The 24,560-nt window shown below is 52.5% G+C and overlaps 13 protein-coding genes across 13 annotated transcripts; 8 read left to right on the top strand and 5 right to left on the bottom strand.

Annotated features, from left to right (window-relative positions):
* Positions 1-125: 125 nt before the first annotated feature.
* On the bottom strand, positions 126-925 carry VMA16 (H(+)-transporting V0 sector ATPase subunit c''; the record flags this gene model as incomplete). The annotated part of the gene is made up of 5 exons (XM_049350303.1): positions 126-228; positions 280-591; positions 643-734; positions 787-821; positions 868-925. 5 exons carry the CDS (start codon positions 923-925, stop codon positions 126-128), a joined length of 600 nt encoding a protein of 199 aa, XP_049215462.1.
* Positions 926-1,150: 225 nt separating this feature from the next.
* Positions 1,151-1,606, top strand: TOA2 (Transcription initiation factor IIA small chain (TFIIA 13.5 kDa subunit); the record flags this gene model as incomplete). Its single annotated transcript, XM_049350302.1, has 3 exons — positions 1,151-1,197; positions 1,254-1,401; positions 1,460-1,606. The coding sequence occupies 3 exons, from the start codon at positions 1,151-1,153 to the stop codon at positions 1,604-1,606; spliced, it is 342 nt and encodes a 113-aa protein (XP_049215461.1).
* A 565-nt stretch (positions 1,607-2,171) lies between these two features.
* On the top strand, positions 2,172-2,878 carry J4E79_001391 (uncharacterized protein; the record flags this gene model as incomplete). The annotated part of the gene is made up of 3 exons (XM_049350301.1): positions 2,172-2,260; positions 2,314-2,410; positions 2,471-2,878. 3 exons carry the CDS (start codon positions 2,172-2,174, stop codon positions 2,876-2,878), a joined length of 594 nt encoding a protein of 197 aa, XP_049215460.1.
* A 452-nt stretch (positions 2,879-3,330) lies between these two features.
* On the top strand, positions 3,331-3,993 carry J4E79_001390 (uncharacterized protein; the record flags this gene model as incomplete). The annotated part of the gene is made up of 1 exon (XM_049350300.1): positions 3,331-3,993. The coding sequence occupies one exon, from the start codon at positions 3,331-3,333 to the stop codon at positions 3,991-3,993; it is 663 nt and encodes a 220-aa protein (XP_049215459.1).
* Positions 3,994-4,400: 407 nt separating this feature from the next.
* J4E79_001389 (uncharacterized protein) lies at positions 4,401-7,860 on the bottom strand (the record flags this gene model as incomplete). Its single annotated transcript, XM_049350299.1, has 3 exons — positions 4,401-4,700; positions 4,754-7,709; positions 7,766-7,860. The coding sequence occupies 3 exons, from the start codon at positions 7,858-7,860 to the stop codon at positions 4,401-4,403; spliced, it is 3,351 nt and encodes a 1,116-aa protein (XP_049215458.1).
* Positions 7,861-8,132: 272 nt separating this feature from the next.
* J4E79_001388 (uncharacterized protein) lies at positions 8,133-9,260 on the top strand (the record flags this gene model as incomplete). Its single annotated transcript, XM_049350298.1, has 3 exons — positions 8,133-8,679; positions 8,729-8,988; positions 9,045-9,260. The coding sequence occupies 3 exons, from the start codon at positions 8,133-8,135 to the stop codon at positions 9,258-9,260; spliced, it is 1,023 nt and encodes a 340-aa protein (XP_049215457.1).
* A 1,138-nt stretch (positions 9,261-10,398) lies between these two features.
* On the top strand, positions 10,399-12,263 carry J4E79_001387 (uncharacterized protein; the record flags this gene model as incomplete). Its single annotated transcript, XM_049350297.1, has 2 exons — positions 10,399-12,160; positions 12,211-12,263. 2 exons carry the CDS (start codon positions 10,399-10,401, stop codon positions 12,261-12,263), a joined length of 1,815 nt encoding a protein of 604 aa, XP_049215456.1.
* Positions 12,264-15,731: 3,468 nt separating this feature from the next.
* Positions 15,732-17,792, top strand: J4E79_001386 (uncharacterized protein; the record flags this gene model as incomplete). Its single annotated transcript, XM_049350296.1, has 1 exon — positions 15,732-17,792. One exon carries the CDS (start codon positions 15,732-15,734, stop codon positions 17,790-17,792), a length of 2,061 nt encoding a protein of 686 aa, XP_049215455.1.
* A 1,387-nt stretch (positions 17,793-19,179) lies between these two features.
* On the bottom strand, positions 19,180-20,501 carry J4E79_001385 (uncharacterized protein; the record flags this gene model as incomplete). The annotated part of the gene is made up of 4 exons (XM_049350295.1): positions 19,180-19,214; positions 19,263-19,284; positions 19,340-20,128; positions 20,355-20,501. The coding sequence occupies 4 exons, from the start codon at positions 20,499-20,501 to the stop codon at positions 19,180-19,182; spliced, it is 993 nt and encodes a 330-aa protein (XP_049215454.1).
* A 371-nt stretch (positions 20,502-20,872) lies between these two features.
* J4E79_001384 (uncharacterized protein) lies at positions 20,873-21,335 on the top strand (the record flags this gene model as incomplete). Its single annotated transcript, XM_049350294.1, has 2 exons — positions 20,873-21,162; positions 21,215-21,335. 2 exons carry the CDS (start codon positions 20,873-20,875, stop codon positions 21,333-21,335), a joined length of 411 nt encoding a protein of 136 aa, XP_049215453.1.
* A 78-nt stretch (positions 21,336-21,413) lies between these two features.
* On the bottom strand, positions 21,414-22,434 carry J4E79_001383 (uncharacterized protein; the record flags this gene model as incomplete). Its single annotated transcript, XM_049350293.1, has 4 exons — positions 21,414-21,560; positions 21,773-21,922; positions 22,013-22,284; positions 22,362-22,434. The coding sequence occupies 4 exons, from the start codon at positions 22,432-22,434 to the stop codon at positions 21,414-21,416; spliced, it is 642 nt and encodes a 213-aa protein (XP_049215452.1).
* A 280-nt stretch (positions 22,435-22,714) lies between these two features.
* J4E79_001382 (uncharacterized protein) lies at positions 22,715-23,212 on the bottom strand (the record flags this gene model as incomplete). Its single annotated transcript, XM_049350292.1, has 2 exons — positions 22,715-23,053; positions 23,123-23,212. The coding sequence occupies 2 exons, from the start codon at positions 23,210-23,212 to the stop codon at positions 22,715-22,717; spliced, it is 429 nt and encodes a 142-aa protein (XP_049215451.1).
* A 434-nt stretch (positions 23,213-23,646) lies between these two features.
* Positions 23,647-24,067, top strand: J4E79_001381 (uncharacterized protein; the record flags this gene model as incomplete). The annotated part of the gene is made up of 3 exons (XM_049350291.1): positions 23,647-23,736; positions 23,789-23,866; positions 23,987-24,067. 3 exons carry the CDS (start codon positions 23,647-23,649, stop codon positions 24,065-24,067), a joined length of 249 nt encoding a protein of 82 aa, XP_049215450.1.
* Positions 24,068-24,560: the final 493 nt, after the last annotated feature.

Here is a 24,560-nt window from a genome sequence, read left to right as displayed (position 1 = left end):
CCTCTTCACCAGCTACACAAGCTGGCACTCGAAAACACTCCTCCTTGGCGTCCTTCTAGGCGGGATCGAGGTTCGATATAGTTCGTATGACTGTGCCCTGAGGCGAAAAAGCGAGAACTCTTCGCTCACTGGAAGTCCTTGGCGTTGCTCTGCATGAGCAGTCCGATGATGAGACCGAACAGTCCGAGAATGGCAGCGAAAATCTCGATGGTAAGGATCTTGACGAACCTATAACAAAGTTAGCATCGAAGCAGAGACCCAGGAAAGACAGCTACTTGCATTGCAGGGTCCGCAGCATCGGCCAGGGCAGCGCTACTTCCGTTGATGCCCACGCATACACCGCAGATCAGGTTGCACATGCCCACGGTTATTCCAGCCCAGAACAGCGCGTATCCGGTGAAGTAGTTGGATCCAGAGTACAACAGCTCAGGGTCCGAGAGCTGGTTCATCTTGGAGGAGAAGATGATGGCCATGATGACACCGTAAATAGCGACGACTTCGCAGAAGATGATGGAGATCAAGTTCTTGGTTCGTATCCGTGGCGCCTTGACACCTCCACCGACGATGGACACACCGGTTGTCCAGATGCCCCTTTGCGATTGTCAGATGCGATGCGTGTATATTCCCAACGGCTAGACGTACCATGCCGAGCCTACGACAGAGAGACCAATGCATAGCGCAATGCCGACACTAGCAAATGTGTATGGCGATATGCTTTCGAGGAAAGCTCCGACCTGAGATGTGATCAGTTGTGTCCGTATCGGGTTGGTTGGAACGCGTGCGTACGTTGAAAGCTTCGCCTTCGTTGTTGAAGAGCATGTCTGGAGGTCGTTAGCTATCGCCTACGCCCCTGCGCGCGGTACATACACAGGCCCACCACACCGAGGGCGGCGGTCGCACCACCCGTTCCATAAGTAAGAGACATGTTGGGTTCGTTGGTCGTAGAGGCGGAGATGGATGGTGAAAGAGGCGGCTGGAGCTTCGTCGTGATGGACTCGCCGCGAAGCTGGCGATGATGCAGGCGGAACAAGCCGCGTCGCGCTAGCATCGAACCGCTTAGTAACCACCACCTCGGCGCGCCGCCCCCATCACTCTTCCCGCTCAGGCGTCACCGAGACCAAACCACCAGCTCGTCGCAACTATCAGCACCATGGCCACCGACAACACCAAGTACTACGAGCTCTACCGCCGAAGCAGGTACTACATGCCACTCTGGGGGAGCATAGCAAGGAGCGCTGGCTAACAGAGGACAGCCTGGGCGGCTCTCTCACTGACACCCTGGACAACCTCATCACCGAGCGCCGGATAGAACCCCAGCTCGCCATGAAGATCCTCCTCAACTTTGACAAGGCCGTCGCCGATGTGCTCTCAGAGAAGGTCAAGTCGCGCTTGACATTCAAGGTCAGTTGCGCACGGGCGATCAGTGAGAAGCATCGTGTGCTGACTTGAAACTCCGCAGGGACATCTCGATACCTACCGCTTCTGCGACGACGTATGGACCTTTATTATCAAGGATATCAACTTCAAGCTGGACAATACCCATCAAGTTCATGCCGACCGCGTCAAGATCGTCTCCTGTAACGCGAAGCGTCCTGGCGAGGCCTAGGCGACTCAAGGGATGGTCAGATGCACTGCGAAAAGGCAGAAAGGAGGCAATCGCGTTCAAACAAACGCGATTGCGCAAGATGCGATCTACCGACTGGAGCAGCAGTCACTCTAGAGACCTGTGTCATCACATGCTTTCGGCGTTACGGCTAAAATAGCCTTGGAAGGCTTTCACGATACCTCTGGCATGAATAGGAGTTTGGGACTTAATGCGTGATTCGCGTTGCTTTAACGCTGATAAATTGGAACAATTATGATCTTTTGCATATATGGGCCATGGCACCCTTTTTGCTACACTCAGGTGATGACTTCAGGTGGGAGTGCAATTTTAGTGAACTCTTATTGACTGATAGCCGATAGAAGAGCTGGGCAGTAGACTATGACTCCCAGTAGCATGCGCACTATAGAGCACCTGCCTCATATATTGCGTCAAGATGCGACCTGCATGTACTACTACCCCATATTGACTAAGCGCGGAAGTGCACCCGGTTGTACCTTGCAGATCATCAACTTGCATCCGTGAACATCGACCTCATTCCCCGCAGCACTCCAGTTCGGCCGCGATCATGTCTCTTCCGCAAACCAAGTCAGCGTGGCTGATGCTTGCCATCTCCAGTGGCGCATGTGCAGCTTTCAATGGCGTCTTCGCAAAGCTGTAAGACACCGTCGTGTCGCCCTAACCCACGATGCGTACTGACGATGATGTAGCACAACCACAGAGCTCACTGCATCCTGGTCAAGCTCCATAGCCCTGGCATTCGGGCTGAGTGCGTCAAACAAGATTGTTGAATATGCGATACGAGGGGTGCGTCCTCCCAACCCGTCGTGCCTTCTATTACCCGCACACAACTAACGCAACGCGCAGCTCTTCTTTGGCATGAACCTCGTCTTCAACGCGATCATGTGGGGGCTCTTCACGCGTGCCCTTACCCTTGCCTCCTCGACCGTACGCGTCAGCATCATAAACACGTCTGCGAATTTCATCGTCACCGCCGTCCTGAGCTTCATCATCTTCAGCGAGAACCTACCGGGGTTATGGTGGCTTGGGGCAGCCATGCTGGTAGCTGGCAGCGTGATCATCGGAATGAGGGAGGAGACAGAAAAGAAGAGTGTGGTAGCTACCACGGGAGAAGCCCCACTTCTCGACCGCGAAGGTGACGCGAACGCGGAGGGCTTTCGGGACGACGAAGACGAAGGCGATGACACAGTCGAACTCAACAGCGTGAAGAACACAGGAGGAGACAGCAGTGATGAAGACGGTGTATTGAAATAGACAGGATACCGATCCATTGCTGCGACTGTACAATCTGGGTCCCTCCTACTGGGTGACGACAACCAATACCACGGTACCGCGCATGCGCATGAGCTCCTACAAATCGGTTTTTCGTCACCGACACATCGCTGAAAATCCCTCAACAGGCCGCTCAGCAAGGGTACAATTAGCTTGCTAACAGGGTCCAGTGCTTTCACGAACAAACGCAGCACAATCTTGGTCCATCGCCGCTTGAGCCGGCACAGTACATTTACTCGCGCCGGGAGGCACACCTCTTCACTTTTCACTTCCCACCTAGAGTCCACAATCGGTGGGCCGAAGAGTATTTCACTTTCTGGTTCGCTTGCTGCCCACTCTCGCTATATAAATTCCGGCGCACTTTTCTCCCCTCGACTTAACACTCCCCAAGCAGCCCCAACTCCAGTCTCTTTACACCGACCTTTCTCGCAAAAATGTCGGATAGCCCAGTTCCCGCCCCTCTGAGCCCTACGGCCGCTGAATTTGTTCCCGGCCAGCTTGCGCATCCCAGCCCTGCGTCGAGCGAGCGCGTCTCTTCCCCTGCGACGCCGCCCCAACAAGGTCTGAACGCCCAGCCTCAGTACCAGCTGCCGCAACATCCACAGGGACTGCCATTCTGTAGCCCCTCGTTCTACGGGTATCAGCCATACCCCCTATACGATGGCTACACCCACTACTACAATCAAGTCCACAACCCGTTCGACTTCAACGCCACACCACCCCCTTACTACGAACAAACCCAACGTCCTATGTGGATCCATGAGCATACCTCCTACATCGGGTACACCGAAGGCACACCCGAGCCGTTCACAAACCAGCACCGCGAGGTCAACGGCGTACGAGCCGGTAGGATGCCCTACCAGAACCATCACGGGGAGCACCATCAGACTGGAAACGGTGCGGACCCCAACACCGGGTTCAGGAGGAAGCCCAGGAAGAATAACCGTAGGAAGTATAACCATCGGGCGCGCGAGGACCAGCAGAACCAGGATTACGAGCAGGACCACGACCACGACCACGACCAGGAGCAACAGCAGAAGCCTGGGGGCGAGGCCAGTGGAACCTATAGACGAAATCGTCCTGGTGGAAAAGACTAAAGAATCTTGAGATTCCCACAGCGAGCTGTACAGCGACTACAGATACCAAGGCACGATTGTGTCGATTATACGGATGATAGGCGTTCAGGCGTTCAAAAGTGGTACGAGCAATGATGATTTGTACGACGAAATGTACGTTTATCTAGCAAACGAACAACTTCAAGCGCGATAATGGGATTGGAGCATGTACAGCGGCTCAACACGGCGTTTGTTACGAAGGCATGGTATGGGAGGCGTTTTGGAATTTGACATTTTCTTTCCTTTCTAGTACTTGTAATAACTAAAAAGAGGCGGACGGAGGCTGCGATTGATTTTCTTTCACATGGTTTAGTTTCTGCCTTTCTTGCATTTGTGTGATGAGTACTTTCAACTCATGTTACTAGTTTAGTAATGTACATCCCCTTGTATTAATGTAATCTCCTCAATCCCTCAATCAATCCCTTGACTTCCTCGAGCTCCACACCCAATCCCTCAATGGCCTTCCTTTGTACTTCCTCGCTTACATCCAGAAACCTCTCCACCAGCTCCCCGTCCACAAAACGCATCGGCTCGTCTTCTTCTCTAACGGTGTTCTTGAACGCGCGGAACTTGGCAAAGTCCATGTCTCCCGGTGCGGCGACGAGAGCGCCAAGATTGGATTGGAGCGTCATGAGGAGGTTTTGGTAGTCGGGTGAGATGAGACCGAAGAGGTAGATTGATCCCTCGACCTGCATGGAAATTAGTATCTGTGTGTTTGACAGATGTAATGGGGTAGACTTACAGTGCCAACGAACGCTTTGGGAATGACAGCAGCGTCCGAAGTTGTTAAGACGTCAATCCGACGTATTCTATTCACCATCTCCCCGAGTAGCATCTCAGAGCTAACATTCAACCGCCTCTTGTCATCGTCTGTGACACCGTTCGGGTCGCGGTACAAGACCATCAGGTTTCCTTCCGCATCGCTTTCGAGGTAAGTGTTCGTGTCCACCTCGGCCACAGCTGTTGCCCAAGTGGTCTGGTAATGCCGCGCGACCTCCACAAGTTTGTCGGGTAGACCCGCCTCGCCCTTTGTATATTCGACAACGGCAAGTGACTTCATCAGATCTGCGATGGCTATCATGCTGCCGTTGACGGTGACATCGATCGGTGCAGTCGAGCATCTGAACGAAGCTAGCTTGACCAAGTCAGGAGAGCTTTGTGTCCGGAATTCAACATCGTATACCACGATAGTCTTGATGAGCGCGGCGACGATCTTGCCTTCGCAGATGGCTAGACACCTGCACCCGCCCTTTACAGCGATTTCGGTGACGAGCTTGAGTACGCGCTCAGGCGTCACCTCTAGGATGATTATGCGGCCACGTTCTGCAGTGGCGTTCTGATCGTCTAGGTATGCAGTGCCGATGACGAAGCGCTCTGCAACACCGCCTGAGCCGTCCGGCAATTCGCAGCGCATGACGCATTCGATCAGTTCTTCTTCATTGAGCGCATAAGTGTCGAGCTCTTTGAACTGAATCTCGTCCACAAGCTTGAAATGGCTTAGCATAATCTCTTCGCCATGTTTCAGTATTCTCTTGATAGTTCCGAGACCGAAAGCTTTCAGACTAGGTGAGTATGCTATCCGTCGTACGGTCTCATCGACCTTTAGTGTTTGTACATGCGTTGTCCGCTCGGTGTCTACTAGAGCGATGCGGAGGTCTTCTGAGGTTGCGATGGCTACGGATCCGGGGTATGCTTCTGAGTCGAAAGGACAGACTGTCGTCGCTTTCTCTGCCGTGACAGCGGAGTACACAAGACGACCTTCTGAAGAGTAGATCAAAGATGGGTGTTCGCATGTTGCAAATACGTTGAATAGGCCGTTGCCGCGAGGCAGGGCACGGAAACTAGCTTCGCGCGTGCCTAGAACGATACTTTTCCTTCCGGATAGCTCATGTGTGGAGGGTTCATAGGCGTATGTGACAACATTGCCATCTGCTAGTGCGGCAAAGAGCGATGGTGGTTGCTCCGGGAAAATTTGAGTCAGTAGTAATGAGCGGGGAACCGAGTCTTCGGAGATCTGAACTGTCTTGACCGCTTCCAGGGTATCGAGAGAGCATATGGCGAGTTGGGAGTTGCTCCAGAAGCCAATAAAGCATATCGAGCTTGAGACTGACGGAAGAGCAATGCAGGCGACCTGGCTCTCGGAACCGAATTTCTTCTCTTTGACAACTTGTAGGCCGTCTGCCATACTCAGAGAAACGATAGTCACGCCTCCTAAAGAGACAAGAACATGACTATCGTTGATTGAAGCAGCGGTGATATCCTGACCACCCATCGGCATCCATTCCGACGTTATCATTCCGCCGTCCAGATCGCAAATTCGGGCTCGTCCATTTGTAATCTGAATAACACGGCCTTGTGAGATGTTCGCAGCGGCTAGCGTCGTTTCATCCAAAGCGAGCGAAGCAAACTCGTCTACCTCTTCTACCTCGCCTTGCGGGTCGAATCGGAAAATGCGCGACTCGTTGACAAAGCTGACTAGTAAGGTGTCTTCATACTGGGCAGAGGCGGTGGATTTCAGACTGAATAGATCAGAGATCTGTTCCATTTCGCCCAACACACCAAGATCCTCCAGTCCAACTCCGCTTCTAACGCTGCGAAGACTTCCATCTTGGTAGGCACCGCTACCGGTCACTATTCGTGCCTGACCAGATGAGTATTCATTGCTTTGTCCCTCCCCAGATCTGTTGCCCATATCCATGATGGTGAAGTCGAGGATAGGCGCGATGTTGGAAAATGTCTGGACGACTTCCATTGACTTCTCTGCAATCTTGATGACTTGCGAGTCGCCCTGATGCGATCCCACAAAGACGTAACCAGCATCGAGATATACCAGCGTAGATGCGCGAGACGTCTCCCCGATTACATCGAGCTTCCACGATTGAACCTTGCCCTGGCTGCTCAGGACCAACATGAACATGTATAGGCGACCGTAGTCATCGGCGAGCACGAATCGCTGTGCGTCGATGCGTTCCCAAGCCACAAAGATTGTCGCCTCGTCTAGTGGCTCGGTTTGAAGTTCCCCACTCTCGTCATCGTAGTATCCGATAGATGTTTCGCCGATGACTACCAGGCCGTGAGAAGGCTCCTCGACGGGTATCAGGTGGCTCGAGCCAAGCTCTAGTTCGGTCTTGCAGGTCTCGCCTTCTTGTAGGTCCACCTCTTCGCCGGCGTAGGTGAGCTCCCGTAACTTCAGCTTGACTTGGGAGTGTGTGTCTTCGTATAGTAGAGCCATCTTGGGCTTGTCGTCGAACGACCGTGGGCGCAAGAAGGCAGACGAGCGGACGAACATCTCGGGTAGTCTGACTGGTTGAGGGTCTCCCAGATGGGCGATATCAGCCTCTTGTTTCCTCTTCTTTCCCCTTTGGACTAGCGGTATGACGGTGACAATGCCCTCGTAGACCTCGACAGTCATGAATCGCCCCGTTGGGTCGATGTGACATCTCTCGCCCGTTTGCGACTCTCTTGCAGCATTGTCGGCCACGCTCGCGAATGATTTCTCCGTCTGTAGCTGTTTCCTCTCGGGATTCCATGACAGGGTGAAGTACATGTATCGATCGGTTCCGACGAAGAGGTGGTCGGTCGGCGATAGGGCTGGGCGCAGCTTCTGGAGCATGGTGACCTTGCCATAGATGGCTTTGGAGTGTTGGAGGGCCAATCCATCGGAAGTCTGAGTATAGAATTCGAGTCTGTTGGATTTGCTGCAATCGTATTAGCATTGGATAGATAGCGATGCATGTACCCGCGGACTGCTTACGCGACTACGAGGCAATCCTCGTCCTGGGCGAGGAAGTTGAGCTTGAGCGCATGTCGGACGCTGCTTGGCCGGTGGATAGGTGCAATGTAAGCCATGGCGATATCTGTTAGAGCTTGTGGATAGCTCAAAGTACAGAATAGAACTATCGTGGTTGGCGGGCTGGAGACATCGGATGCATTCCGTCATTGAGCTGCACGGGCCGCGGCTCCACGCGACTTCGCGTTGCGGGGCGGCCGTGACTTTTGGAACTTTTGGCACTTTGGGTGACCGCGACTCTTTTTGCTTGCAGCCCCGACGCGCCCACTTAAAATGGCCTGTACGTCCAGCCCTCGCTCTCCACAACACCAAACCAGACTCCGCTAACACAATGGCCAACTCAGCGGCCATGGATATCGAAGACGAGGACCCCGTCGTGGCCGAGTACGACGTCTACATCACCCCCGAGATGGCCGAGCAGCAGCTGTACGTGCTGCAGTACCTGAACCGCCCGCCCGACCAGCCCTTCACCAAGGCCACCGAGAGCCAGCCCTCGCAGCTGCGCCTCAAGAAAGAGTCGGGCTTCATCGAGGTCGACGTGCCCGTCAACATCCACCGCAACTACAACCGCGTCGCCGGTGTGCGCTGGGGCGAGGCCATGCGCAAGACCAAGGGCTTTGGCCAGAAGGCCTTCGGTATTGCGTCCGGCTTTGAGCGCACTATGCCGCGCAGTACCAACCGTCCTGGCGCCGCCGGCGAGGGAGGAGCCCCCGCAGCGCCCATTGCGACAGAGGACGACGACAACTTCGAGGAGTACGTCACCCACTTCGAGGACGCCAACGAGAAGGGCCACGTCCTCAACACGCAGACATTCGGTGGTCAGATCATGCACGACGACGGCAAGGGCACCAGCTACATGCTCGGCACCTTCCGCGATAGTAAGTAGCGCGCGACAACAACCCTCGCTTCAAGACTGACTGGGCGCAGACGAACTCCACCTCACACGCTGCAACGGCCTCGTCCAGCTCCGAACTCAGTTCCACCAGATCGACGCCTCCGCCCAGCTAGAAGCTGTCCAGCGCCGCCGCGAGAAGGAGTCGCAGGAAGGCGCCAAGGTCGCCGAACCAAAGGCCTTCCTCGCCCAAGTCAAGAAGACGGGTGGTGACACTGCCGCAGAGCTGGCTCAGGCCTTCATGAAGTCGACCAACCAAGAGCAGTGGCTGAGGCTCGACTACTACGACGAGAACGTACGTTCTTCTATCGTGCGCTCCATCTCGCTGGTGACAAGCTAACCATGCTGTAGGACGACCGAGCTTTCGAAGCGTACAGTGACCGGCTCTTCCTCGCAGACGTTGAATCCGCGCCCAAACTCCAGTCCAAGATCGACAACAACGAGTTCCTCGACGCCGTCGGCTCAGGCGGCAAGCCCAGCAAGAAGAGGCCTAGGCGCGACGCCGAAGACCTCATCGAGATATCCGACGACTCCGACGACCAGGCTGATGAGCCATCAGTGAGTTGAGCAAGTGGATTTCGCGCGTATAACACTGGCTGTTGCGCGAAAGAGCTTCTCGCACCACCATTATTATCCGACTTGGCCATTGAACATCTATCTTCCCATTTACCTACTAGATACCCCCAAAATATTACTGAGCTGTTACTACACAATGATGCTGCAGGCCTGCGAATATCGACATGTTTCTCGTCTCCTCACGAGGCTAGAACTATTTAGTGACACATGCTAATTTTCTCTCTCTTAGTTTGATGTAGACTTGGGCTACGAGCCGATGGGACCGGGGAATTATCGCGGCAGGCACAGAGGTGTAAAACGCCTGCGTGGTCCTGGTGCGGTCGATTGGTACTATGCCGGATACCTACGATACGGCCGGGACCTTCGATTCGAGGCTAGATTTGGAAGTAGCTATCCGCTATCTTGTGGATATGGGCCAGGAAACTGATGAGTAGATGATCGAAATATCGAGAATAGGGACACGACGCGGGAGGGAAGGGTAGCAGTCTCGATACCATGTGGGAAGCCTGGGGGCCTTGTCGTTATTGGTCTCTGACCAGATATCCGTGAAGGGTGACAGGTCTCTATGAGGTTGACACGTACCACAGTCGGTTCATGATGTAATGGATCGCGCTGAATCCTCGGTCCAGTACTTTTATTCGAGTTCAAAAGGTGTGAATGATCAATACGACATCGCAGGTTGTGTGACCATGGTACACACTGGCTTGGGCCGAATTTCTCTTCCACAGGCCTATGCTCTGCTTTCTACAGCTTCTACCACTACGCCAGAGTCTGAGGATTGCGATCTCTCTCATTTGATGAGTATCACCATTGCGTATGTGGTGGTTATGTATTTCGGGAGTCATGAGTGGCTCGTCTCGCTCTGTGTCATCGCAGTACCATGGATGACACTACGCCCAGCACCCTATATGGAGAATATCAAATAACAGCGTCTCACAGAGTATATCTTCACAGAAAGCCTAGGCAGCTATGTCGCCTTTGAGGTTTTATAATCCCACAGTTAAATATTAACGTAGACTCCAGCGCGGCTGTTGAACTTGTTCTTCGTACGAGGCAAAAGCAGTTTACGGCATACACAGGCCGCGACCATCTCCCAAGAACTAGATTAACTCATCGACTACTTCCCACCATGTCCCAACGCAGGCGCTATACATCTCGTACCGACGAAGAGATTCGCAAAGAGATGGACCCTGGACACGTTCCATATCGCATGGGCTGGCCGACACTTGCACCTCTGCCGATGGACACCGACATAGATGCAAGATGGATGATACCAGGTTCATATCAGATACTGCATGATGTGCAAGACATTCTGATAGCATATGGCTTGCTACGTGGGACTACCGCGTTCCACTTTGCGTTTCGAGTTCCTCGGGATGCTACTGAGGAGAACGACAATATTGCGCATTTGACGCTCTTCATACGGGTCGACATGTTGAAGCACGCTCATCAGGACATTGAAGATGCTATCATCAAGATCAGAGCTAGCTTCCGCGATAATTCCTGGACTGAGGATATCCAAATCGAGTGTATAGACTATCGAGCAAGGCACTCCTCCGGCATGATGTCTTTCCCTATCCGCCATGATGAGTATGACATACACCAGCAATGGGAAGCTATATCTCCAGATGTTATGTTTCTGCTGAGCAAGCATGAATGGCTTTCGGTGGAAATTCTTCGTCGAGGATTGATCGACGATCGCAAGGAGTGTTCACCAACAATTGTCATCACCACACCGACTGCGCGCGATCCAAAATGGTTTAATATTGTGGTACCTTCGATGATGGCTGAGATTGCCAAGAGAGCTCCCGAATTCGGCATCGAAATACTATGTGGGATGACGATGCTGGGGGCGAAGAGGCGAAATAGCTTGACCGACAGCGTCAACGGCTCATCCTACGCCAAAATAGCCGATATGGGATCCTCTCTTGGAATCTCGGGTGATGAAACAGGTTGCAGTACTTTGGGTGGATCTGTGACCCTGTCCGGCGGCATTCGATGCGGAATAACGAGCTGGCACGGCGTCCGCGATGCCCGACTTGACAGCATCATCTCCAACACAGCCAACAAGGCTCTAGGTGTCGATAACAAGACTCTAGCCGACACGCCTCAAGCCATGGTGTCCCCAGCGATACTCGACCATACCAGCTACCTCAAATTGCTGCAAGAGCAGATCACACTTTACCGTACTTACGCTGCTGATGGAGATGTGGAATACAAGATGTTGCACGAAAAAAAGGATGAAGAGTACAAGAAATGCGAAAGCTTCGACCGGCGTATTGGCTACGTCTACGCAGGCTCAGGTCGCCGAACTATCAAGGCCAACCAGTACGCATCAGATCCCAACACCGGCCCAGGGAAAGACAAGATGAAGGCGTTGCAGCTCACTTTCGTCTTCCCACTCGACTGGGCGTTGATTCGTATGGACGACACGAAAAAACGCGACATTACCAACAGTCTGCCTGATGTTTACTCTACCAAGACGAAACTTGTCCCAAAGCAGCGGTGCAGGAAATGGTCAACCTTCAATGTCAACAAAGAAGAAGTGCATGTTGCCAAATACGGGCGCACGAGTGGCTGGACGGCCGGCACCATTAATGCTTGTATGGTCATCATCAATCCTGATGCAGACGAGGAGATCTCGGGCGCCTATGGTATAGATGCGAAGAGCGTGGGAGCGTGTTTTGGCGTGATCAGCAATGATGAGAGGAATGACTTCTGCGAGTTTGGTGACAATGGCAGTGTAGTACTGCACGAGGGGTCAGGCACGCAGCTCGGACTACTCATCGGAGTGACTAGTACTGGACAAGGAATGTTTCTTCCTATGGACGTCGTCTTTGAAGATATTAAGAGGGTCACTGGTAAAGACGTTGTCAACCCGTCTTATGTCGGTAAGTTAATATCTGTGCCTAACAAAACAAGATTAAGCTAACCCAAATAGCTCCACAGGTTGTAGGACTTACTCCGTACAATCTAACGGAGGAGAGTGAATAAGAGTACAGAGATGTCAAAGATAAACGCTATGTTCATGTCTTATAGATAATGGAGAAGATGTGATAAGTATAGGACCCTTGAAGTTATTAGTCTCTGATCAGATACATGTGGAGGGAGAATCGACTCACTAAATTCGGTACGCAAGTGCCAGCTGAAGTTGTCATCGATTCATTGGGGCTCCCTCAGATCATCATAGACATTGAACTTGTTGTCTCGCTTACAGTCATTGCTCTCATCTTGTCATCTACCTCTTCCACTGCGCGATGTATAGCATGCAGCCGAGTAGGGGTAGGACTTAAGCGTTCCAATAATCGGCAGTCGTATATGTCATGTGAATATCTCTACGGTGTTCATCAAGAAGAGAAAGGTGATGTGCGACAGTTATAATTATCTTCCCTATTGAAAGCAGTCAGAAATACGGAGCTTTAGAAATAGGCAGTCTCGTCTTTGTGCATCCTAGTGGAATGGAAGGAATAGATTCTAGGTAGCTTTCGAAAAGGAAAAACTGGTCAAATCAAGAAAAAAAAGGAACGCTTTCATCAAACGGGCGTCACATCTAACTTTTCAGTTGAGTTCACGGCTACCGTTTGGGGATAACCTGAGGTAGAGACAGGACATCATTGCGTGACGGCGGATAGTTGGAGAAGATCATTAAACCCCCCGAGCTCCCGAGATGCGGATGCGACTTCCGCGCTCATGCCAAAAGGATACACGGCCAAGCACGGCGCGGTTTACAACCGGATGGCATTACCTCTTCCTCCAATCCCCATGACAGTTCTCAACACTTCGTTGTCTTTTCTCATCTAAAGCTTCGCCGTGATCCCGTGTTTGCCGGCCTTGTGTCGTGCTAGGTTCTTTTTCTGTGCCACACTCTCGTTACAGCCTTCCACGTTGCAGAAGTATCGTATGCGTTGATGCTTCGTTTGTTTATGTTCGCGTAGGTTCTTCCGGTGGTCGTAGCCAGCTGAGCAGCGATTGCATTTGTATTTTTTGTGTGTCTGGTCGGCGTGTCGGCCTTCCTCGCTTGCTGTGGCGGAAGATTCTGACGATGGAGAGAGGCTAATGGACGGTGTGGTCTGATTTGGGAGGTTTCTGACGAGGTCTACCATAGGAGGTTGTGGTGTTGTAGTGACACAAGGTGAGGGAATTGCGGAGTTAAGGCTCATAGATGCAAAATTTGGCGAATTGAAGCGCTCGATAGCATTGTCGTAGCCTAAGTTACTCAATTCTAATTGATCTGCCGAGAAAAGTTCGTTTGGAAATTGATGGAGGAGCCGGGAACAGTAGTTTAGATGATCATAGTGGTCTGTCGGGATTGGGACAGCGCGAGACGGTAGCCTCGCGCTACGTGGATTTCAAAGAATTTGTCGATACTGATGATTGTAAGTCACACGTTAAAGCACACACACTGTGTATGAGAGGTACAGATGCTTACCGGAGTTGAAACAAGGATCCGTCAGCGACGCGAACACGGTCCCAACAGGGGAGGGCCTAAGCCTAAAACCAGGCTGTTCTTGGAGTCGCAAACTGCGGGTTTCCGGAGGTCTTTATACATAAAGGTTGAGCTGCATAGGGTGGGGGCGGGGATGCGAGGGGGGTCTCAAGGGGCGCAGCTTCTGCAGATCGCCGAGTCCTTCATCTCAGCCTTACACGCTATATCCTGAGACCCTCACCTCCACTTTCAGCCTTTCGCTACAGTCCAATCACATATTTCTGGGCTCACTGAGACCCCCTCACTAGCGTCATGTTGTCGCTCTCCTTTGGGTCTGGCGCTTGAACATCGATCGGTTCCCGTTAACGTGGCTGCTCAGGTGCCCAGGTGGTGTCTCCATCGTAAAGCCTGTGTGATTGCCCTTTCCCAGCCTAATCCACTGTAACAGTCTCGGCAGTATTTGCGCCATAAACTACACCGCTTTCTCATGCTCAGACGCGTGTTGTAACCTCGTTGGTCTACACATCGAGTTAGGAGGACGGGTCCAGCCACTCCGCTGTTGTATGCATACCTAGGTATCTGAAGGTCTTTCTGAACACCAGGTGAGCAGCACCCCGATAGCTGTGCATACACTAGCCAACTGAAAAGACGAGAGCGCTATGTTTAACCTGTAGAGCGGCGCTCACAATTGCAGCATCGACTGCGAATAAGGTCCTAGCGCATGCTCCCACTGCTATCGTAGTCAAGCAGGTAATGTAAGGAGATGAGTGTAGTCTTCAATGCTGAGCATAACTTCCAGCCTTATTAAAGTTGCGTGCGTGCGTAGTCGGCAGCCTCGACTGCAGCGAGCGTCATCCGCCATGTCCAGTAGATGAGACCCCAATCTTGCTCTGAGGGACATGTCAAAATCAGGGCCTGATTTACCCTTGGCGGCAGAAAGACACCCTGCAGTATCAGCTCAGCATGGTCAGATTAGTCCAATCATGTTCAGATTATAGTTCGAAGACAGTGAGACCCTCACTATGTAATCAAAGATACTCTGACACCATTACCGCCTTGTTATCTGTTTTTGAAGCTTAGCTCCAACGGCTTCGGCAGCAGATGAGACCCTGAGTAAAGTTCACTTTACCGTCGTTCGAGCCTTGAAACGTGTGCCACGAAGGCATTTCTCGTGAGACCCTTCAATTGATGCCATCGTGGCAGAGACCCCAAAACATGGAGGGAGAAAAGTTCTCAAAAATCAAATATATAGAGACCATGTCTTTGCAAGCTAGGTGATTGATGCACCATCGATCGAACAGTGTCTCAGAAATATCGAAACCTCTTCCATCACTACCTCGTATCGCACAATGGCTTCTAAAGGTGAGAACACTTCGTCCTCAGTACAGCCTACCAGCGCACGTGTCTCTGCAACTGGAAGCGATAAGTGTTCAGCGGCTGATATCCACGCCTTTCTGGGCGGCATGCCTCGTAAGTCATCGTCTTCCTCTCAAATTGCTGTGAGTCTTCCGTTAATCGAGCATCCAGAACACACTAAGGTGTTTGCCCAGAGCCCTTGGACGGTGTCGTCAGGGTATTACACTCGCCCCGATAGATCTGTCGTGTACATCGAGCATCCGCACCAGATCCGTAACACTGGGCTCAATAGAAGTGCCAGCTCGAGCATGGAGGTTCTGACTGGAGGATACAATGGCGCTAGCGCACAGCATGGAGCGAAGAATGGCCAGTAGTACTGGCTTCATTGACGTGGTACGCGACTAGGCTGGTGTACTTGTTTTGTCGCGGTGTTTGTGTTGATGAACGGCGTTCTGTAGGAGATGGAAAGAGGAAGGGCAACGATCCAAAGCGATGATGCACCCATACCAGTCTAGTCCCAATCGAGCTCGGTGCTCACTCGACCCAGTATTCTCTCCACAACTCCACCACGCTGCATCAAGTTCACGTGAATGCTAACTTTTATAACACGTCTTCATTTGTAACAGCTTGCTTCCTCTCATCATCGCATTCCATCAATTCTCAAGATCCACGACTTCATCATGCCACCCGCAGCCCCACCTTCCTACCCGCGTCCGGACTTCCTTCGCGAGGACCTAACATGGACACCCCTCAACGGCCCATGGTCATTCCTCTTTGATGACAACGACGTTGGCTTGACCCAAGGATGGCATTTGACCTCTCTCCCGGACAAGATCACCGTGAACCCCACCAACACCAATAGCGCCGAGAACACCGAAGCGCACAGCATCACAGCGAAGATTGCCGCTGGTACTCAAGAGCTGCTGCAGGGGAACTCATTCAAAAACGAACATACTGTGCATGAGAAGAGGAACATCCAGGTTCCGTACGTGTTTCAATGCCCGGCCTCCGGCATCGAGGAGAAGGGCGTGCATGAGGTGATGTGGTACGAGAGGGTCATTGCAGACCCCAGAACTATGGAAGAGATGGCGGCAGGAAACCGTGTGGTGCTAAGATTTGGAGCTGTTGACTACGAAGCCAAGATTTGGCTAAATGGGCGCTTCTTTGGCGGACATCGTGGTGGGCATGTGCCTTTTGACATCGACATCACGGATGCTTTCACGGAAGAGAAGGCTCAACGACTCACCATCCGCGTATTTGATTCTGCACACGATCTGACACAACCGCGAGGAAAGCAGTACTGGAAGGCTCAGCCAGAGAGTATCTTCTACACACCCAGCGGTGGTATCTGGCAAAGCGTGTGGCTCGAGTCAGTGCCTGTTGTGACGATTGGAGATGCAAGCGCGGGCACGCTATTCAAGAGCAATGATATCGAGAGCGGCAAGCTGGAAGCTAGCATCAAAATCATCGGAAGGCCTGCTGGACATGCATACAGCGTAGAGCTCGAAGCCAGCCTGGCAGGCGTGCCCGTCAGCAAGACAGAGAAGGTTGCTCTACCACGAGACTCAGACACTGCCTCCTTGAGCACCAACATGCGACTTTCGGACTCCCAGACTTCACAGCTGCCTCTTACATCCACTGCCCCACTTTCTGACGCAACAGCATGGCTCAACAACCTAGCCCTCTGGTCTCCGGAGGAGCCCACTCTATACGATCTGACTATCCGCCTCTACGACAATGAAGACAAAGTCATCGACCAAGTCCACACCACAACCGGAATGCGTTCTCTCCATTGGGATAACTCCACCTTCCGACTCAACAACCGCCCATACTTCCAAGCGCTCTTCCTAGACCAAGGCTACTGGCCCGAGACCTTCATGACACCTCCATCTTCCGACGCACTGAAGCTAGACATTGAGCTGACCAAGAAGATGGGTTTCAACGGATGCCGCAAGCACCAAAAGGTCGAAGACCCACTATTCCACTACTGGGCTGATCGTCTGGGCCTGCTGGTCTGGGGTGAAATGGCAAACGCATACGCGTTCTCCGAGGCGTATGTAGAGCGCATGGATCAAGAGTGGCGGGAGGCCGTCTTGCGCGATCGGAACCATCCTTGTGTCGTTGCTTGGACGCCAGTCAATGAGTCGTGGGCGTACACTGATCTGCATACGAGCAAGCAGCAGAGAGACCATATTCGGAGCTTGTACTATGCGACCAAGGTGCTGGACTCGACGAGACCCATCAACGACAACTGTGGTTGGGAACACGTCATCACTGACTTGACCACGTTCCACGACTACGCCGATGCGGATGAACTTACAAAGACTTGCTCGACGCTGGACGGTATCATGAAGAAGCAGTCGAACCGACCGACGTTCCTTGCACCTATCGAGAGCTTGTCGGATCCTGGGTCGAAACACACTCCTGGTGCACCTGTTATGTGCACAGAGTTTGGCGGTGTCAACATTGCGCGATCGGCTGCGGGTGAAGAGGATAGGAAGAGGGACTGGGGTTACACCACTGCTACTGATCCCAAGGATTTGCTCAAGCGCATCGAAAAGATGATGGACGGGATTGTAGACGGAGGGCATTGCTGTGGGTTCGTGTACACGCAGCTTACAGATATTGAGCAAGAGGTAAACGGCGTATACACACCGGACCGGAAAGAAAAGTTAGATGCTGCTGAGGTTAAGAAAGTGGTTGAGCGTGTTATGAAGAAGTATGCGCAGATGCATAAGTAGTTGCTTGGATGAAATAAGCATGTAGAAAAATGCAAGCATTCACTCAAGTTAGGAGATAGTGTCTTCGTAATTTGTGTTTATTCTGCGCACGTCTTTGGTGGCTTCGTGTTATCATACATGAGTTCTTTTCAATCGTACATCTACCTTCAACCAGTAGCTGTTGGTATCCATCCATAGTTGACAAACACCTGCTGTCGTCATGCTGATATGTGGCAATCGCCCACCATGATCTCCAATGCACAATATCCGCTTCGCTATTCACGATAGTATGCACCGAGTGTGCAACCTGGTCATACGACACGCGAGATGCGAGTGACTGGAACCGGTAATCTCCAGGATGCGTGACTCCGGGAACGCAATAAACAGAAGGAAAAGGGTATCGTCCGTAGTGAAAACCGCATAACTCCGCCCGTCCTGCTACCAATGCATGTCAAAGCAATCATCCGCCATAACGTACACCGCTCCTCAAGTATCGCACACTCTCATCTTCAAGACGTCGTGGCTGCTGATCCTCTCGGAGCGGAATGTAGTCCTGGTTCGGCTGGACGCGCCTCTCATACATCCTATTGTCAGGCACGTAAGCACGAGACGGATCAACAGGGTGTACATCATACTGTGCACCTCTCACTTCATGCGCATGCATTCGGTGAGACGGTCCAGAAGCATATGCATATCCACGAGGATCAGCAGGCGCAACGGGGCGTGCAGAGACATCGTAACCTCTACCACCACTAGAAGGTGGCTGGTAAGGACTGGTGGTCAGATCAACAACTTGCTCTCTAGGCGGCGGTGGCCTTGGCCCATAATTGGGCGCCATGCGCTGGCTCATATGGAATCCTGCTTGATCATCTCCGTAAGTCCGGGGGCGAGCTTCCTCACGGTATACGGGCCTTAGACGCTTAGCGTGTTGCTCGGCCTGAGCCTGTCTGTCATCCGCAAAAGAAGGGAGCGCTTTTCGCTTTGGCGATTGCAGCTCGTTATATGCTCTGTTCGGATTCGCGTTATGGTTTCGGGCAGGCTGCTGAGAAGTTGCAATGTGTTGTGGTGATGTCAAATCGACTGTCTCAGGCTCAACAGAAGGGAGCACAACATCTTGGTCTGACGGGCGCCTTGGGTGCGCTAGCGGTCTGTCAAAGGCACTGTGACGAGGTGATGGAGGCTGAACATATCCTCCTTGTACGCGACGAGGCGCAGCGTGCAAAGGAGGATCGTTATACTGTGACCTCGACGCACCACGATCTTCCTTGATGGGTTGTAGCTATGCGTGTTAGCTCAAGAAGAAGCCAAGGACCAGGATACCGTTTTCTCTCGCTCATAGAGCTTGATTGTCGAACACTCACTTGGTATAGTTGACCGTTGATCTCACGCACGATCGGCTGTGCGTTTCTCACACTCTGGCCAGCCTCGACTGGTCTCGCTCGCCTACAGTGGTGAGTATTAAATTCAATGTCAGCTGCTGTATGCACTTACGGATCGTTTGTCCTCGCTCGCACTGATTGGAAAGGCTGCTGCAAAGGTGACTGGAAACGTGAGGAGCCAGATAATACAGGTGGTGGTGGGGGAGGAGCATAGCGCGGAAGGACAATGGTTCTTCTTGATGAAGGTCTCATGTTGCGGACATCCCCACTCGGGTAGTTAGCATGTAGTTCCGGTTGTAGATCGCGCGCAGTAGCACGACTGGAAACAATTTCCATGCTTTGCTCGCGCTCATCAGGTGTGGCCATGGAGCCTTCATCGCTGCTAGCTTCATCATCATCGTCAAGAACAATGACTTCACGGAAGGTTTCCTCAAGTTCGTTGCTTTGCTTTCCGTCTTCATCTCGCCACTCTTTGAGTTTCGCAAGAGAGACTTTCTCGACTTGGCCACGGGCTTCCGACCAGCCGTCAGTCTTGAGCAGCTTATCGTAGTCTGTGTATGTGTGGCGGATATGCGCGACAACTGCGAGTTGCACCCTACGAGCCAACGAAAGCTCCTTAGCATTACCTACCCGGTTAGTTCCCTCCTCAAACGCATGAGAAACAATGGCTTGTAGATCTGCCTCTGGTATCTTGGGAAACATCTCGCGAACGGCGCCGTGGATGTAGCCCTTGGTCTCCTTCTCAGTGGCGGGATGCCCTCGTTGTACTTGCCGCGAAGAGTAGTCTTCGAACTCTTGGGCTATCCAGTTGGTTCTGTCACCTTCTTTGTCCTTCCGCAGGCCGCGTCTCTCATCATAGAGATATCCGAACTTGTTGCAGGCAAGTTCGATGATGGTGAGAGGAAAGTGGTGTCCGACTCGATGGACGTGGTGGGATAGCTTCTCGGGATCGGAGTGGGTTTTGTTCTTCGGCTTGGCCTGCGACGCTGTCAGTGGATGACCTGTTGGCTTGGGAGGGACCGGATGCTCACAGAGACGATGTGTACGTCAAGGTTGCGCTGTCGACACTGCTCCTTGCACCATTCTGTGAATTCGGGGTGTCCAGCTGGGATGAAACCGAAGCCAGTGGGGGCGTTCGACGCGTATGTCAGCTATTCTACAGTCAGTGGTGTTATATGACGATGAAATCGCGTCGCCGACGGACAATGGAATGTAGCTTCTTCTTCTCTTGGGTTACCGCTTCTAGCAGGATCTTGTACGGCTTCTTCTTCTTGACGGCGGCTCGCGACTGATCAAGCGTACTGCCGCGCTGGGGCGGCTGTTGCGCGCGCGGATGATATACTCTGGTCATGGCTCTGGTATGCAGATGATGTTCATAGATCCCACAGCGGACCAGGGCAATATGAGTCGCTACTGGATGAGTGAGCACCCTATGTGGCCTGACACGGCGTGTTCAGCGATTAATACGGTAAGCGCAGCAGTCACGATGTCGTGCAATTGTCCAGAACGAATCCGGATTGCGTATCTACAAGCCCCGGTCGATGCAAAGGCACAGGCGGGGTGTTGGATTGTACGTGTTGTGGTGTTGAAGAGTTGGCGAGGTTGGCGAGGTTGGCACTGGAAGCGCATGTGGCGGCTGCGCGCGTCGGCGTTACCTTCCGCCGACCCAGCATCCGAGGTCACAGCGTGAAGTGCTGTGCTTGCCCAGGTGGGCTCCAGAACATGTCACAGCAAGCAGTTCTTCACGCGTATAGGCACTTATACCGGCACAGTCTCAGAGCTATCCAGTTCTCGAAGCCGGCTCGATATACATTGCGCGACCGCATTCGCCTAGCCTTTCGTAAAGGCTCCGCGACCGATTATGAACCACAGAGGATACAGAACACGCTCGAGTTCCTGCAGTATGCGACTAGGCAGAACGGTCTCGAACACAAGATAGTGAAGAATCTGCTGTTCGTATGGTGGGTACAGAATCATGGAGGGCGCAACAAGCACAACCCGAAGAACGCCATGTATGTAGCCAGTTCTCATCCGTCTTCAATGCCATGCAGCTGACTCTTTCAGGACGCGTGAGGACCTCGAGGTCAAGACCACCGCGTACGATACCTTCAACCATAATATCCGCATGTTGAACGAGAGCATGGGCCTATGCCTTCCAGCTATGACTGTTCGCGACCCCAGTTGAAGCGACCCCGCTATGCCGACACCATTGCTACTGTGGTGCCCACGTCGTCTGCGGGATACACAAATGCGAGTAAAGACCTCACATGAAGTCGTCGAGGAAGTTCTCATCGCGGTTCTCGTTGGAGTTTTGCTCCAGACTCTCCTCTGTCATGACATCGTCGTAGGCATGATCTCTCCGCCACGCAAGCTCCTTGCGCTCCTTGGCTATACGGGCCTCTTCTTTGCGCTATAAATCATTAGTCGCGAGTCGAAGTAGCGTGTGCGAACCGAAACAGTGCGTCTGGATCAGAACACCCGTGGTAGGACATGTAGAGTGTCGGAGAGATTGCAAATGACAGGATAGATCATGAGAACGGACGTAGTTGGAAAAGGGGGTCATACGAACATAGTACATGCAGAACAAAGCAGGATAACGAGACTTGGGGAATACACACATACCTTGGCTTGCAGAGCACTCTGATCTCGCTTCCTCAACTCCGCCCGCCTTGCTTCTCGCTCCTCTCTTAGGTCGGGGTACTTCTCAACTTTTGTTTTATTAAGACGGTTGACAATAGGATTTTCTCGCTGCTCCACATGTATGCGCTTCACCTAAGATGCCATCAGCAAATTGAGCAATAAGTTGCGGTCGAGCCAAGGGACGTGACGCAAGTGTTTTCTGCCTCATGGCAATGCTCTTACCTTGCGCTGATCCTTGAACCCAACTTGACCTACAGCCATACTCCCATCTTTCTTCAGGTTGCTCCAAGGCGTATACACAATCGTAACGTTATCTTTCTTGTTGCCCTCAATACTGTTTGCCTTGGTTAGTTGCGCGCAGTCCACCAGCAACTCTTTGCTCATGTTTTCCCAATCTTCGCCCTCGGGTAACCGGACGTAGATATGGGCCGAAGAGAGGTTGTCAGCGTGAAACCAGACATCTTCGTCCCAGCCGTATTTGATAAGCTCTTCGTCTGTTGAGGTGATCAGTATGTGCGGTTGTAGTTGCGTGAACCACTGAGAGTACGCTGGCAGGTCAGAAATCACATACTCTCAACCTTGTCTTTGCCGACGTAGATAAAGGCTGACGGCGACACCGTGTTGGACGAGAAGTAGTACACCATTTTGCGGACAGGAACGCTTGATCTCAAGTGTCTGGGTCAAGCAGCAAGTGAGAACGTTGCCGGGATCGTGAAAATGGAAGGCACGTGTGGGGTCTAGCGGGGTATCCACAGCCCTAGGTACTTAAGGGTCCGTACCTAGGTAGCAAAGCATGCAACACATCACAGTGATCACGACTCGGACGTGAGCATGCAATTTCTCGAAGCGTTGATTTTGCGCCTCTTGGATTTTGTGGTCGTAACGTCATAGAATATATACAGGAAGTGCGACGTCCTGCATCACCTACTTCGCGCCCCTCTTGTTTAGAAGCGCGTCCTGACTCTCTTCCTCTTCACCCGGCGCAGCCTCCACGTCATGACTACCAGCTCCATGCTTCAAGCTGTCCATGGGATTATCCTGCCGAGCATGCTTCGCGTACTGGTCGTGGCCCTTGGCTCTTGGGTCGAAGCCCGCGTCATCCAGGTTCTTCTTCTCAATACTTGACGGTAGCTGGTCGCCAGTACCAGTTATGACTTCGCCGGTTGGTCCGCGGTCGTTCACACTGCGCGGTATGTCGAAAGCGTTATCTGCTGCGTGTGCGAGGTTCGTGTGAGTCTGATCTGGGTGGTCAGAGGGTGAAACCTGAATCTTGGTTAGTTATGTTGTACTTCACAGAAGAATATGATACCCGGATCCGATGTCCATACTTACCACGTTCATCTTGCCAGCATCGCCAGGAATGGTCGTGCCCTCTGCAGCCATGTCTTCTAGACGGCCTCCTTGGTGCGGGTCTGGTGCCATGATGTCTGATCTAATTACGATTGAAAGAACTAGTTTTGAGGTTTATAGACGCTGAAAAACTTGGAATTGATCAGATGGTCAAATGAAGCTGTGTGTTAGCAACAGAATATTTCCAGCAAGCGCGCGAGCTCTCATCATAAACCTCTGTCATTACGTGCCTGAGCACCAGTGGGCCATCTGTCGTCATAATGATGGTGATGTCAGAACGCCATCTTGGTGTGAAGGAATTGTGCTGTGAGGACCGACTTTCCGATCGAGTACCTGGAGGGGCAAGATGCGCCAAGGAGCTCACGTGCGGAACGCGCCGCGTGTGGGGTTCCTTCCTACACGCGACTCGAACTGCGTAAATCCAAAGACTGTAAACAAACAACAAACCCCGCAACTCCAGGCTCGTCTTATCTCAAGGGAATCCAGACCTACACAGTACACCGACGATGCCAGCCGCCGAGCAAACCTCAGCCGACGCCCGCCGAAAGGCCGCTCGCGAAGTCATCGATATTCTTCATGAAATCGCAACATTGCTGGTACGAAACACCTCGCCTTACTGAAGCGCCCAACATCTGACATAAGCCCCAGAACACCCACCTTGATCGGCAACAACTGTCTTACTGCGTGTCGCTCATCGAGAACGGCGCGAACCCGGAGGCATTAGCGGTACGTAGCTCTGCGGCACAGCAAGGTGTAACAGTAGATTGCCTCGCGCGCGGTTCGCACTGTCGCTTTGAATTTGAGGCTTTTTTGGCCCGAGTACTAAATATACTGACTGTGCCACAGAAAGTCATATTGCAGCTACGCGAGGAATACCCAACGAGTTCAGTCGACGGTGACACAGAGGCCGGTGCAGCCGCGCGTTGAACCGATTAGACTCGGAGTCCGAAACTGCTCTTGTGCAGCCTTGCACGGCGGTTCGGTGTGTCAGCTTGCAACTTCACATGCAAACCGACAAAAGAGCGAGAGAGGCAGGTTGACCAGTAACGGCGGTGGTGCCTTCTCTCCCGTGAAGAGTCTGGAACGCTATCAGTACAGAATCCAACTTCCCTACAGATCGGCGTTGCTAAGCCATCGCCTACGGTTCCGCATGTACATACTTGGCATGCATCATGCAACATTGACGGAAAGCCTGGAAAGCCTAATCTCCCCTTGTACATGGAGGGGCAGTAGCGAGCAACGCGGGGCAAATCTACCAGCGAACCGGAATCTGACGCCAAGGTGTTGATATCGAAAGGTTAATGCATCGTTATCAGTACATGCGGCTTGTCTTCCCACACGTCTATGGACCAGGAAACATGTCGCGATAAGGGCTTCCCGGCTTGCAACCACAGAGTTTGAGGATGGTGTGCGGAACAGC

The sequence above is a fragment of the Alternaria viburni genome (genome assembly GCF_023758015.1).
Source record: "Alternaria viburni strain BMP 2772 chromosome Unknown scaffold_2, whole genome shotgun sequence".
NCBI lineage: Eukaryota > Fungi > Ascomycota > Dothideomycetes > Pleosporales > Pleosporaceae > Alternaria > Alternaria viburni.
Note: the sequence above shows the minus strand (reverse complement) of the source record. Positions and strands in the feature narration are given on the sequence as shown.